This window comes from Amblyomma maculatum, chromosome 5 (assembly GCF_055883805.1).
Source record: "Amblyomma maculatum isolate TAMU_Amacu chromosome 5, ASM5588380v1, whole genome shotgun sequence".
Taxonomy (NCBI): Eukaryota; Metazoa; Arthropoda; class Arachnida; order Ixodida; family Ixodidae; genus Amblyomma; species Amblyomma maculatum.
In genome coordinates, this window is record NC_139348.1 from 115790754 (window position 1) to 115806100 (window position 15347).

The 15347-nt window shown below is 44.7% G+C and overlaps 1 protein-coding gene and 1 pseudogene across 5 annotated transcripts in view; one reads left to right on the forward strand and one right to left on the reverse strand.

Moving 5' to 3' along the window:
- LOC146189281 (allatostatin-A receptor pseudogene) overlaps nt 1-15347 on the forward strand; it is a 92967-nt pseudogene that overhangs the window by 36423 nt on the left and 41197 nt on the right. The window lies entirely within an intron of this gene.
- LOC146189282 (uncharacterized) overlaps nt 1-15347 on the reverse strand; it is a 51911-nt gene that overhangs the window by 23800 nt on the left and 12764 nt on the right. Inside the window, exons 7-9 of the mRNA XM_084605224.1 lie at nt 9984-10150; nt 3533-3774; nt 585-745 (exon numbers count right to left, since the gene is read on the reverse strand). Of these exons, the coding sequence (XP_084461350.1) occupies nt 585-745; nt 3533-3774; nt 9984-10150 (570 nt within the window). The remainder of the gene's footprint in view (nt 1-584; nt 746-3532; nt 3775-9983; nt 10151-15347) is intronic.

The window sequence follows — 15347 nt, forward strand, 5'->3', positions numbered from 1 at the left end:
GTTGCACATAATGAAAGACCCTAATGAAAAGCAATGCATTTTCACATTGTGATTGCTTCCTGCCTGGTCAGATCCATTTTTCACTGTCTTGCACAAAGAAGGAATCACTGGGAGAAAATAAGTTGCCAAAGGGCTCACTCAATAAAAGCCACCACTGCACATTCAGAAAATCTATAATCCAAAAATCCACTGAGGCACTTCAGAAGTTGCGTCTCCTATTCTTCATTTTCTGCTGGAAATAAAAACCAGGCGCTCTTCACATTGTGCAGGAAAATGTTAAAGGTACAGAATAGTAGATATGGAATGGCAGCTCCCAGAAAATTTCAACGCACAGAAGAAAAGCAACCAAAAAAGAAACTGAAAACTCTCTTGAAGGTCACGCGGACATCTTAAACATCCACCGGATGTCCAGGGGAGTTATGATCACCTATGGAAAATTTCAAGAATGAAGTTCAGTTAAAAAATGTCAATTTGAAATGGCCAAAGCATAACAAACCCACTGGAAACCAGTTATGCCGATACTGCACTCAGGCCAGCTTTAACTGGTCTAGGCCGTTTTTCAGGGGGGGGGGGGGGGGGCCTACCTGGATGCGAGGCCGGGCATCATTCTCGCGCATGTTCTGCCGCATCTCGTCGAGGTCGAGCTGTGGTTCCACATCGATGATGGGGCCCCGACGTCGCCTGCGCACTGGCACTTGTGGCGGTGATCCAGAAGCCTGACGCCGCCTCCTTCTCTGCGCCCTCCCTGGAGAGATCCAGACAAGCCACATATCAGCTGCTTAGGACAACTGCACTGAGGTAGCCATGTACTTTCCAGTTTTAACCAAATAACACCAATAAACATCCCTCTGCAAAAAAAAATATTACAAAATCAGTTAAAAAACACCAGTTTTGGTATTTCCGACGAAAAACTTCCCTTTTCAAAGCCATCAGAGATGGAAGATGCTCAAGGCTCTGCCATGTTGGGTGCCGAAATAGACCCCCTAGGATTTCTGTTGCATTATATAGCCATGGACCTTCTGCGTAAATCTGTAAGCTAGTTTCTCTTCAAGGCTTGTATTCTAGCCAAAAAAAAACTTGTGCTCTTCGTGGCAGGAGTAGCTGGAGACCTGCCAGGAGAGCTGCTGGATAGATTCAGTGATAAGAACAGATCTAGAGAATCGTAGTGTGGGAGAAGCACAATAGCTTGAGCCATGGTCCCACAGGTACTTCCAGTACAGTGTGAGCACTGTTGTCGACCCCCCTCTGTTTTGAACACTGTACGCATGTGACTGGCCAGTACTGGCCCAAGCGCATTTGAACATTTTCAGCTTTCTCGTGTCGAGCGCTAATGCTGAGCACACATTCTCAAAACTGCATGCTATCAATACGAAGAGCGCACTGGCATGACTGATAACAGTCTGTATAAGTATGCTCGTATCTATTATAACCAACTGTAAATAGCATTTCTTTCACGGTCAATAATACCGTATACACGCGTGTAATGGCCGCACGCATGTAATGGCCGCACCCCGAACTTTAGAAAGAAAATTGTGAAAAAAAACTTTGAAAAAATTTCCCGAGTAAAAGCCGCACCATGAGTTTCAGGAAGTTGGGCAGTGCCGTCTACTGTGCGGTGCAAGAAATACGGAACGTTTTGTGGTTACTGCCACCAGGTGGGGCCCAAAAATCAAGTGAAAACCAAAATGAAGCGTAAGGTTAGATGTAGAATTGCCAATAAGAATTAAGAACAAAATATCTGAGGAAAAAAAAAGTCGAGCATGGGGGCAGCGGCCACCACCTCCGTTACAAAGGGGGCGCTCCTAGCCGCAGCGATGCCCGCCCGTTACAAAGGGCGAGGCCAGCAAATCCAATCCAATCCAATCCAAGTCTGTTCGCTCCTCTGTTTTACAGCCATTTCCTCGATCGCCCGAAGCATATCACGTGCGATCTCGCAATCGGAACGCATCGCTGCCCTGAAAATACGTTAGTTATACCGCTCACTTCAAGCTGAAAATGATTCACTACGCGAAAGAAGAAGGAAAAAGAGCGGCTGGACGAAAGTTCGGCGTTGACAAAAAATCTGTACAGCGATGGTGCTCCCAAGAAGGCAGGTACCACCGCAAATAATTTTTTTCGCTGTCTTTTTTCTCATGTAATCGCCGCACCCCGATTTTTACCCCAATCTCGAAAAAAAAAGTGCGGCCATTACACGCGTGTATACGGTATTTCTTGATTCTTCGCTTCTATATTCTTGTATGCTTTGAGAATTGTTTTTCACTGATAATGGCCGCATTTTACAGTTTGCACTGCGAACTAGCCGAGAGACATCAATTTAAAAAAAACATAAATGCCCAAAAAAAGTCAAATAAAAAAAAAATAAACACTGCAAAGTACACGGCCTACAATGAGAAGAAAGTAAAATTAGCTCGTACTGGAATAACATATCGAGGTCCCAATCGGTCAAAATCATTAAGAAACAAGGCTGTTCCCAGCTGATTCCAACTGGAATTCAACTGGACATCAAGTGGAAGAACAGAACGTTGGGCCATTTGGCTGAGCTGTTGGCTGGAAAAGCTTCACATAGCAGCGAGTTTGCTTTCTGTGTCTTTCTATTCTTCACCCGCATGCACCCTGCGCAATCTGTTCAGCCACAGATATCAACCAGTTTCAACTGAAACCAACTGGAAACTGTGCATCAGTTCAACCAATTATGCTTTACATCACGGATTCCACTCCACCATATCTTAAAGGGCATTAATTCCTGCGTCAGTCAACCATCATAATCATAATTACATAAAAAGAAATCCCCAGGAGATGTGTGAGCATGGGCTTCTTGCCTTCCCCTCGTTAGCGATTGTGTTTTTTTTTTCGCTTTCATGAGACATCTGCAAGCAATGTGTACTCTATAGTTTTTAATCTATCCCACCTACTCTTCAATTAAAGCTCTAATGAAAGCTCAGCACCGCATACACCAAATCTGGTGTGCTGCATACTCCCAGTAACAAACCAGTATGAACAAACAAATCATTTCTCAGAGCTTTAGGCAGCACTACTGACCAAAGTAGTATTTGCCTCTTTGCTTTTCCCAATGCAGGATGATGGTTCCCAGTTCCCACACCTCCCCTTTCGACACATGGCGTTCTAATCAGAAATTTACACTGTTCCCTTATTTTTCTCATTTGAAAGAGGTAATTTGCCGTCATATGCTTCCCGAGCAGTTTAAAAATGCCAAAGAACAAAGAATGCTCAATAGTCCGCATATTCAGTAACTTTACAATGACAACAACGAGGTTAATACACAAGGGGGTTCTCACAAGTATGAAAGCAACTGAAAGGTAGGCATTAGAGCCTGTCCTCAATCAAAGAAACAGTCAGTGAGAACACATTTCTGCAGCAGTCATTCGTAGGAGTCTCGTGCAAATATTTTTCGTTTTCCATTCTGAGCTGAATAAAAGTCGTCCAGCAGTTTAATTCTTTGACGCCCCCTTGGTCCCATGACTGCCTGTTTGCTTCCAGCGCTGTCCAGTGTAACTGAGAAACAACGACAAACCTGGCTGCACAACTGCAGGTGGGCTTGGCGGGGGTGGTGGCGGCATAGCAGCCGCGGCGGCAGCCTCATCAACTGCACGCACCGCAACGAGCTCTTCTTCTGGTGCGGGTACTTCATCCGGCCTTTCGGGAGCAGCCACAGCTTTACTGACCTCAGCTGCCACAGGAGCCTCCTCCTCCTCTACCTCCGGATGAGGTCCCGGTGACGTCTGGGGCGCCAATGGCGGAGTGACACTTCGAGCTCTAAACAGCAAAGGCACAAACAGAGGCGAAAAGATCATGGGAGGGGTCATCTGAAAGTGATTTTCTTGACAGCGTGCCAGAAAAATCATCAGTCTAAAACAACCTCGTTTTGATGCCTGAGACCATTACTCGAAATTTTCAGCATCTGTCGAGAAAACCGAGGGTCACTTGTTGCATCATTTTATTTCACTGCATTTGTATACTGCTGCCCTGCATGCACCATGGATTCTCTTTCTACTCGAGATGCAACCCCTCCCCGAACCAAAAGTAGCATGCAGTTTTTCAACAGGAATGAATAAGACAACAGTCACTACATAAAAGGATCCATCTTCATCGAGACAGGCCTTTTATTGGCACCAAGAATAATGGTGTCAGGCCCCTGCAGTCAAGAAACAGTTCTACACTCCCATATGCAACAATACATATAGTATCCATCTATACTACGTACATATATCCACCAACCACATATACAGTAAAAGCTCGTTAATTCGGACTTCTAGGGACCGTAAGATATGCCCGAATTAACCGAATGTCCGAATTATCGAGAGAGCAAAAAAAAAAAAAAAAAAGCATGCACGATTTTATCTCAACATACCTTTATTACTTAAAGTAATCACGGATGCTTGTCTGCTTTCCCGCAGAAACCCGCGCGGATACTATTTTCCTCAGTCCTTCCAGGTGCTCAGCAAAAAAAAATTGCAAAAAAAGCAAAATTCCTCTAACACAACGAGGGCCTCTGCTGCTTCCTTCACAGTGCGAGGGGGCCGAGGCTGCTCCTCTCGTAGCTCCTCTTCCTCCTCCGAATCTTCGCCGTGCAGTACGTCCCGGACAATTTCTTCCTCAGTTAGAGAGCCGGCTGTAGCAATGCCGTCATCAATGCTGATGTAATCGGCGAGTGTCACCGCATCCGGCAGCACACCTCCGAAATCCGGGCAGTCATCTGCATTGTTGTATGGCGACACTTCTGCCACTGTGTCATTGCAGGACTCAGGCAAAACGAAGCCACTATGTCGAAAACAGTTAGCGATGACGTGCGCAGGCATGTTCTTCCAAACATAGGCAAGAATGTTCCACCCTTCTGACGCTTTAAATCCATCGATATGCATCATCAGTGCAAACCTCTCGGCCTGCGCCATGATGAGGGGTCCACTCAATGGGAGGTTTGCATCACGCAAGTTGACCACCCACCGAAGCAAGACTTCTTCCAACTCCGGATGAGCTGCTGTTCGCTGACGCTTTCTTGACGCTTGGAACTTCTCGCTTTCGAACGCCTGAAGAATCTGTTCTTCATTTTTTACATATGTGCTTAAAGTACTCCTTTTAACGTCATATTTTTTCATTGCTTCTTGTCGGGAGAGCCCGTTCTTAAGGGCCCGCAAAATTTCCACTTTGGTAGCCAAGTCCTTGGCCTCGTAGCTCTTCGGCCGCTTCGCCGGTGTTGCCATCGGGGGCGAGTGCGGTGATACCAGCGCACTACAGAGAAGCAATGAGCCGCACTAAAGCGAGCAGTCTTCAATACAACAGCGTAGCGCACCGACAGCAGCACAATGACAAAATGGCACCGCTAGTAACGTCGACTCGTGAAAAAACAAGAAAAAGCGCCCATCCAGCCACAAGTCGAGCCAAGTTGATTAATTGATGTCCATGGCGATGCTATTTTTGGGTATCGCTATAGCGCCGCGTTCGTCTTATTTTCGTTTTCGAGCCTCGGTAGCTGCCCGAAGTTGTCCGAATTATCCGTTGTGCGGTCAAATCCGTCCGAATTAACGAGAGTTTCGTCCCATAAACTCCTATACATAATTCTGGGGACCAGGCGTGAAGGTCGAATTATCCGATTTTCCAAATTAACGGGAGTCGAATTAACGAGCTTTTACTGTATATCAGCTATTCATTTTTTTACCACATTTACCTGCTTCCAGCAACAAAGCTGCCTATCACTATTTTTTTCTCCCTCACCAACCTTGACAAGCAGTTTTCGATTTCTTACCAAAAGGGCAGCAAACTAGCTAGCTGGCTGCTTTCAGTCAAATGAATAAACAGAACTATCCCTCATTTCAATTCTGTCATGCAAATTTCTTTTTTTTCACACACTGCATTCGCTTCAATTTGTTATTCTTTTGCGCATTTTGTAATGCTCGAGGCACCATCTTGCTTGAGAACCTTTCTATGCACTGACACCATGACCTGTTATGCTTTGCAAAGCATTGCAATGCCTCTAGTATACTTTTTTTTCACATTGTCTGCAACACTTACCTGAACTTCACCATAGCAGTATGCTGCAAATAAAAGAAATAGTAAGTACGTAAGCTGGGACTCCCTGAGGTGGTTTCCCTCTGCTCTGGCTCTGACACTTCTTCCAGCTGGATGATTGCATGTAGATTCCATAATGCATAACGTATCTTAGAAATTACTTGCATACAGTAACTGTCACCTATAACAAACGCTTGCTTATTACAAACAAAAGAGGCGCTTCCGTCGAATCATCTCATGTAGTACAACGAACAGAGCCGAAATGGAGTACGGGGATGACCAGCAACTTGCTCCTTGCCAGGTTCAACCAAGAATATATATTTAATGTGGAAGCACGAGAAGGTTTTTTTCCAACGTTTGATGAAATGAATTAAGGCAAATGAAACAGGTTTCCTAATGCACCTAAAAATGAAGATGTTTTTCCCATCAGCAATGTGATGGCACCCGCAGGTCATTCCTGGTTGCAAACACATGCATCAAACAGTGCACCCACAGCCGAAGCCAAAAAGAGCATCAAGCGAGTGCTCCCAGTTGTACCTGGCTGTGCCCACATGCTGATGTGAAGCCGAGGCAGGTAAGGCACGTTCCACCAATGACAAGTGCCTGATGATGAGTGCAGGGTTCATACAGATTCAGAATGGGCAAATTCAAGGATATTCAAGGAATTTCAAGGCCCAGTTGGAGTATTTTCAAGGACTCAACACAATGCTACATGCAGCAGCTTTCAATATCAGGTACCAATTTTACTGAACAAAATCGAAAAAGAGACATTTCAAGGAACAGCTCGTATTGCAGTCAACATAATAAAGCCAGTATTGCATTAAGCCAACATAATAAAAAAAAAAATGACCCGTTGTGAAAAACACCCTGCAATACATTGCACCAATGTCGAAGAGCAATCCATTCTGCAAAACTGCTAATGGCAACCTCAGGGGAGCTCCTGCCGCTTTTAATGAATCTTCTCGTTGAGACTACACAGTTCCTCAGTCTTGCTTAGTGCAGCCTTCCTGAGACTATTGGATCTGACAATGTACTTCAGATAATTAGCTGCCTCTGCCTTTTCAGCACACGTATCTGCTGAAGCCTGGAGGTCAGATGTTGCCTCGAGTTTCTTTTTCTATTTATTTTTCATTGTGTCGATCTCTTCGTCAATGCAGCGCCTCTGATTCCCTGACATCATCACATTGCTTCTTTTTTACTGCCTCCAGGTGTGCAGCATACTGCTGCCGGGCAGCTGATACAGCAGTCCTTAGGTCTTTTGTAAAAGGTACGTTAAGAACGCCCCCTGCCTTGTCCACAGCGTCGCATACAATATGTTGCGAAATATACGAGAGGTCCTTCAGGTTTTCTGCGGCAACCTGGCGGTTCACACTAAACCCTCGCTCCACAGTGGCCTGCCCGTGGTTGAGCACAAGCAAAAGCTTGACAACTTTCCAAAGTTCCCCATATGATAAATTAAACTTCATCAGCTGAAACAAGAACTCGTCCAACCTGTTTACATTCTCAAACATTCGCACATTATGCATCTCTTCCTGCAGGAACTCTGGGTACTCCCCCAGTACAGTGTCTCTTTGGTGCTCAGACATTCTGCCTGCTGTAATGAGGGCATCCAACACTCTTCTGAAGCCAGCCAGGCACTCATCCGGTTTAGTACACATTTGTCGAGGGTCCAGAGAGGACAAGCTCCTAACGGTTGAGAACTTCAGTGGGCTTCTCTCAAGCACTTTCTTTGTACCACTGATCAACAAGTGTTTGCATTCCATGCGGAACTGGAACATGTCCTTCTGGATTTCTTTAGTTTTCCTGACAGTCTGTTTAGCGGCATGGCCTACATCCACCTTTTCATGCGGAGTGTGGTTCTTCGGTACTTTCAATGTCCACCGTCAGCAGACCAGTGACTCCTCTTGCTGAAGACAAGACTGAGCATTTCAGAAACTTCGTCAGTAGCTTCCTGACTACTGTTTTCAAGTCCCTTGCAAGAAAGAACACCATGGGTTGATCCGTTTGGTACTCAGTGAGGAATGGCTTGAGGGTCATGGCCACACCTTGTGCAAATTGAAGCTATGCTAGATGTAAGACATCACTGGCAAACTCGCACAAGTTGTGAAATGATCCACATTTTGGGGGGCTTACTTCCTTCTTCCTCGAAGCTGCAATAAACTTCTTAATATCACATAGGGACATTCTCCAACCACCGGTGGCCAACAAAGTTCAGGGGAAAAGTCTCCTGACCGGTAACTGCTGAGAAGTCTTCCCACCTTGCAGGAGAACCTTGGAAAAGTGCGCTCAAACTGAAGAGCAAACAGTCAACTCCCCACTTACTTACTGTAACACCTGCCAAGTAGGCGTTGTGCATGGTGTGGAGGCCACAGGTCCCAATGTCCAGACATTGAACTTGGTATGCTTGTTGCAGATGCTCTTGGAAATTCTTGGTAACTTAAGGTTAACATTGGGACCATCCATTGAAATCTGAAGAATTTCCTCAAGAGGGAAAGGCTCGAGCGCACTCAGCAGCTTTCCTTGGATGTCGAGTGCCTCATAAACACGAGGTATAATACCTCGTTGCTACCTTGTGAGACGAATTCCAAGACCAGATGTGAACATCCATTTGTTTCCACTGGAAATGGTCGTTCGTGGACTCGTTGAAGAGTACCAAGTAGTAATCACAATCTTTTATCTCCTACTGCAAAGCAGATAAAAAGAAGGGCCTCAGACTATGGCACGTCCCGTAGGCACATTTTTTCTGTCCGCAAGAAAACGCTTTGGCCATGTCACTGTCCGCGAACGTACGCTGGAATAGCTGGCCTGCTTTCGATGATGACCGATAGAGAAATGCAATGTGACAACCTTCAAAGTCCACAGAATCTCTGCGTTCGTCACCGGCTCGTGTGCCTTGTAAGCATCGTCTAGCTTTCCCGATTGCGAAGGAGGTGGGATGGACGATTGTTGGCTCGTACTTGGAACTTAATACTTTCGCACCAAGCTATTGGCTGCAATCTTCATGACACTCTTCATATGGCTCTTTAACTCTAACTCGCCCATGGTGGTGATATCGAAGGTCTTGCTGCAAAGCCTGCATCTTGCACGATGTTCACTCGTCATATCTGGTGCAATCCAGTCTTTGTAAGAGTCGTTGTGAAGCCACGCACCTTGAAATTTGCATTTCTCAGGCATTTGATTTGCAGTCGGATGCTTCAGCAGCAACAAGTCTGGTGCAGAGCCGACGTAAAAATGCAATGTCGTCAACCACCATAACAGAGTGGCAAAATCGGATTGGATGTTGGCTATATTGGATTGGATGTTGGCCTGAAATGCAGATACTGAAACACAATATTGAAAATACAAATATTTTAACCGCGTTTTTTCTGATTAATAACCATTTGCATGCAGTAAGCTAGGAATTCAAGGATTTTCAAGGAGCAGCAATTCCAGGATTTTCAAGGGCCTTGAAAACGAAATTATCAAATTCAAGGGTTTTCAAGGTTTTCAAGGACCTGTGCGCACCCTGTGAGTGACATGTGAAAACAAGTTGGCATCAGCACCAAGTCAAGAGGAAATAAAGGTGGCAGTACATGACCAGTGATTTACAACTGGAGTGGTGTCTTTGCTTGTTTTCATTTCCTTCCCCTGCAAATTATACCCCATGTGCGCATGTCCAGGATCGCTACTGAACTGATCCACGTATGCGATATAATAAAGTCCAGTGTCACCCTGTGCTCTTCAACTTCTTCAAGTTGGTTCTTTTGACATGGGGTAAAGTAGAGAAAGCGCTTAGCAAAGAAATGGAATACCAAAAGGGAGGGAGGCAGTCGCAGGAGGGTAATCGTAACAATGACAGTAGGTTCAAAGAGCACATTGAACAGCAGTGGCAATCACAGCATCCTCACCCCCACCCCCCATCACTCCATCCCAACATCAGATCACACAGCCTGGGAGCTAGAAACTCGGTGGTCACGTACCTGGTCGGGAGGAGGTCGTCGACCTTGGCAATGGGCGAGATGGGCTCTCCCACAGCGGCCGGAGGGGCTGCTTCTTCCTGGAGGGGCACTTCCTGCTCGTCCCTCAGTGCCAACAGCCTGTCCAGCTCCTCTATTATGTCCCCACCTTCTTCTTCTCCTCCTTCCAGCTGTGTGGTGAGGAGAGACACCGACCACTGATCAGCTAGCGTTGGAGGAACCGCAGCGGCGCACCGTGCACTCCCCGACAGTTTGGCAGCACGTCCCCAAACCTCCTTCTCCATGATACATGAACGGCCCCACAGCACACCAGACGACTGCTCATTTTACAAGGCACGAGGACGGCGCTCAATCGCAATCGAAAAGGGCCCGTGGACACTGGCTCAGACTCTTCAATGAAACCATAAGGATCGAGTGATTACCAAATGGGAACAACTGGATTCCACTTCTATACGTATCGGTTCCAAACGGCCTGTTCAAGGCACATGCGAATCTGCCAGCACCTCACTGCAGGAGGTCGAGTCGATCAGAGACCCTTGCAGCCACTCCCAAGTGCCACTACTGGCATAGTTCCCATGACTAGCATGAATCTGAGGAAGAGATATGAGCAGAGTACAAATGGTTTGTACACATTTACACGCTTGTAAGTCAGCTCGAATGTAAGTTGTCCCCTTGCCAGTTGTGAAAAGACTACACAGACACTGTTACCTGTACCATACAGCTGCATGTACACTTCAGGTTAGGTTTAGGTTTGAGCGGTAGATTTAAGTGGTCAAAATTTGGATGTTTACGAATAGTAGTGGCGACGACCGCAGCCATTAAAGGAAACCGTGCGTAAGTTGCAAACTATCAGATTTTTGATAAATGCACGACCACCTAAAATATAGGATAAGTTGAAGAGTCGCAGTAGCAAAAACTCTTAGACATAACAGATGTAGAGTTAATTAAAATGAAAAAGAAGAAAGAAAAATGTGGTTTCCAAAAGGCAATGACGGCAATAGCAGAAAGCTTTTAGGGACATTGTGTTTATGGACCATTTATAGATGCCACGACAATCCATAGGCACCCAAAAAACTGCGTATTAGAACTAGTCATTTTTTGAAGCGGAGTCTCGCAACTGGTACGATCCAAAAGCTCGGCTTCATAGCCATGTGGGGCACCAATAGACCACACTGTACACTTCTGCTGTGCTGCAGCAGGCAGTCAAGTGCGCATGCAACTATCTCTACGAGGAAAATGGAGGCCAGGCAACATCTTCAACCAGACCCTACTAGTAACAACCGGCCTCTAGGCGAGGTTACCCAGTCAGAAAAGGCTTAATTCCAACAGACCCCACATTTGGAACCAATTGGTCTCAACTGTGCTACCATCAATTCCAATTACTCTTTTTCTTATCTTTATTAATGCGATAGCGTTAAAGGTCCCGTCTGCCAGAAAATCCGGCATCGATGTCGTGGGCACTCTGAGCGAAAAGCCAAGAACCTGGTTTTTGCAGGTAACGGCTGCTGCCAGCTGACATGGCCGGGTATCAAATGACTGTACAGTGAAATCTCGTTACTAAGAACACCATATCAATGTATTTTTCAAATTAACGAATCTTTATAAAATCCCCAGAATTCCTGTTTTCAATGTAAAACTATTTCAGAATTACAAATTTCAAAATAATGTATATTTCAGAATAACATACGTATCTTATTTTTCCTTCTATAATCTAGAAACATCAGTATAATGAATTCGTCTAAAATTAATAGCGTCGCAGTTTGCAACTCTCCCGTGAACAAAAAAAAAAAAAGCGCCATGGCTCATGAGCTGTACCTATCATCATCAGCATATCTGGTGCCAACTCCTAGCGCCCCCACAAAGCTGCGATTTATTACGCAGTAGCAAGCAGGCCTAACCGCCTGCCTTTTTTCCCGTGTTGGGTGCCGTTCGGCCGTCATGCCATTCTCACTTGCGGGACGTTACTTTCTTTTTTTTTTTTTCTCGGGTTATCTTATTGCCAAGTTTGTGCGAAACCTAATGGTGATTGCAGTCAACGAAGTGCCGAGAAAATAGGAACGCAGCTTTCACTGAAAGAAATTGAAACAGGAAAAAAAGCGAATCGGCCTCTGCAGACAGCTAGAGCATTGCCCCATTGACCGCTGCGATCGTTTTGAAAGACCGAGACAAGATTTTCAAGCTTCAGGGAGCACTGAAGATGAGGTTATATCGAACTCTGATTTTTTTTGCACTGGACACAGCCCATACTTTCATCGCTCGGTGCAGTCATGCACAAAGTTGAAAGTGTATGTGCTGTTGTGGCATAATGTTGTACGTGATCGTGTTTGCTGCACGCGGGAGAAGAAAATAACCGATCCATTTTTAAATAAATCGGCTTTGAAGTTAGTGCAAATTTGAGGTTTTGCTTGTTCACACGTGTGCCTACTGCCAAGGCACATCATTTTCATACCTAGGTTTGACCACTGGCTTAAATCGCAGATTTTTCATTACAACGATATTTCAAAATAACGAATGATTTCGTGCGGTCCCGCGGGATTCGTTATATCGAGATTTGACTGTAGCACTGTACGACGTCCCATGACCACGTGACATGGCCTATTTGGCACAAGTTGCCAACTCGGGGCTTCTGTCATTAAGAGAGAAGGGAGTGAAACCCTCCAGGACCCTTGCATTCTGAATCAGATAAGCTACTTCTAGGGTAAGCAGGCACGTTTGCACAGCTTGAGCTTTATATCTGTCAGGTGGCCTTCTACCAAATGTGGCAGCTTTCGTCTATAGGCCAATAAGTATGCGTGAGACAATAGAGGCATAGATTACGGGACTAGTGATTAGGCAAGCAGTATAATGTACATACATACATACACAAACTGGGACATGGGACAAAAGCCACTAATGCTGTCGTAATGCTGTCATTCCTTCAAAGGCGGAAGAGCTAAAATGTCCCTCAAATTGTTCCTCGCAAGATTATCCTCTTAGGAATATACATTTTACTGTACTAGGCTTATAATATTTTACTTGCCTGATGTTCTGTTTCTTCTGGAATAATAATCCAACATGCTACAAGGATATTCTAGGTCATGATAGAATTGCATGTAGCAAGCATATCTAGTGTCTCTTAGAAGAAGGCAGCGGAGCAGGTAACAACACAAAACATAAGAAGCACACACAAACACAAGGACAACGCTGCACTGACAACTACATTGACCAAAACCCGCACATCTTCTCCCTTCACTTGACGTCTGCAGACAACTTCTTCCTTGTCTTTAACGTCCAGCCAGTGTGCGCAGAAATTCTAATTCCCTCTTGAACAGTACCACTGAAGGCATACTGACACATTAGTCTCCCGAATCACTGATTGCATATACTTCATAAATTTCTCTTGCTAACTTATCCTTCATCCTTTTCATAACCTTAATACTGTGAAGGTCAGCTGGACATTTTTGGTCTCTACAAACAACGCAGTCATTGCAGTAAACCGCGAGATTAGTGCCAGACTTGTCCAAAACTGCCATAGCTTGGAGTACCTAGTCTGGTGCGAAGTTTTGCATCCAGACTTGAAGTCCTGGTTGTTAACCCGCACACACATCCCTTTAGCTCTGTTTGGTGCCGTTGGAATAACCCGGATGCCGTGTCTTTGACTAATTTTCATTCAATTATGGGTGAATCCATGCATATATATGGTACCACTGACCACTTATTTCTTTGAGTAAAGTCTTCTTTTCGAATCCTCCGCTTGATTGGCAGGACAATGCTTTCTATTATGCTACACAGCAAATACTCAGGACACCCTGCCTCCAGAAGCCTCTCAGTCTGGCTTAGAAAACTTTTTTTGACACGGTGGTGGCATGATTTGTTGACAGCCGACGTCAATGCAGCCTTCGCAACGCCTCTTTTTACTGTCTTTGAATGCTGGGATGTATACGGAAGAAACTGCTTATTCGCTCTGGGCTGGTAAGTCCAACATAAGTGTTCTGGTAAGAATTCGAGACTGAAATCCAGGAAGTGCAAGCACCTTGCTTTGGAAGTTCCCAGGTGAATCTTATAAGGGCAACTTTTTTCAAACACACCCAGTGCTATGTCTTTTAGTTGATCAGTCTCATTTACTTTCTCTAAACCACACAATACCAAAAAGTCGTCAACGTAACGAACAATCTTTACAATGCCTTTATCTTTCATAGCCGTCAGAATCCTTCTGTCATAAGCGGCTAGGTACACATCGCTCAGTGCAGGTGCAACTTTTGAACCTATGCATACACCACTCCTTTGTACATACAATATTCCATCATGGGATGCAACAGTTGATTTGAGATAGGCTGCAATCAACTCCAAGAAAGCATCCACAAACACCCTCTTTAATAAATCTTCCTTTAATAAATCCTTCAATAAATCTGCAGTTAAATAATCCTTATCTACTCCTTTTTTCCCTTTTTTATTACCTGCAAAGCTTTTTTACTTGTTAATCTCAGAATATCAATCACTTTACATCATTTGCCTCTGTTACACTTATGTTATGATTATATTTCATCCTGCAATAAAATCTGTGCAGATTTCATCACTGCAATTGCCATGTTTAAATAACTAATGCCATAGCCCTACTTGTAACCTATTATGCACAGCTCAATTCTGTCGTGCAAACTTTTCCTTTTCTGACTTTGATGCATCCTTCACTCGTAGAGTATGCCAAGTCCTTTTAACATTACATAGTTTGTTACGTTGTTTATCATATGCTTATAGTGATTAGGTATCATAGCTCTGCTAGTTTAATCTTATTGGTGAAGTTCAAGATATTGATGGTATAGTACTTCTCAAGGAAGTTTTGTTTACCAAGACAATTTGACAGTTTTCCATCCCCTTATTCAACCTCTGCAATAATTTTGGGCAGGCTGTCATTCAGTACTAGTATGTGAATGCCGTCCTTGGTTAAAGCGACTGCCTCTTCTCAAGCTCGGCCCTCAATTCCTCTTCTATGCTTATAACGCCAACTCACTAACATGCTCCTACATCAGTAGTTTGCTCCATTCCATTTTCAAATGTAGGGCGCACAATCCTATCGTCCATCGGTACACCTCACCGTGCTTAATAGCTCTCTGCCTTGCATGATGCTGGGAGAGGCACCCATTATGACATCTATTTCTCTTCCACCTTGTTCTTGAATTTCTGGGAGAACACTATCACCATTCTCGGAACAACCTTTTCCATCAATTCTAGCAACAGTTCTCTCTTATATTCTTACTGGCACGTCTAGCCTCCTTCATACCTTTGTACTGATAGTTACCAGTGAGTGGAGAGGATTACAATTTTACTTCATTCAGCACCAACTAGATGCCTCTGCAGGACCTTTTTATGCATCCAAAATGCATGCCGGTA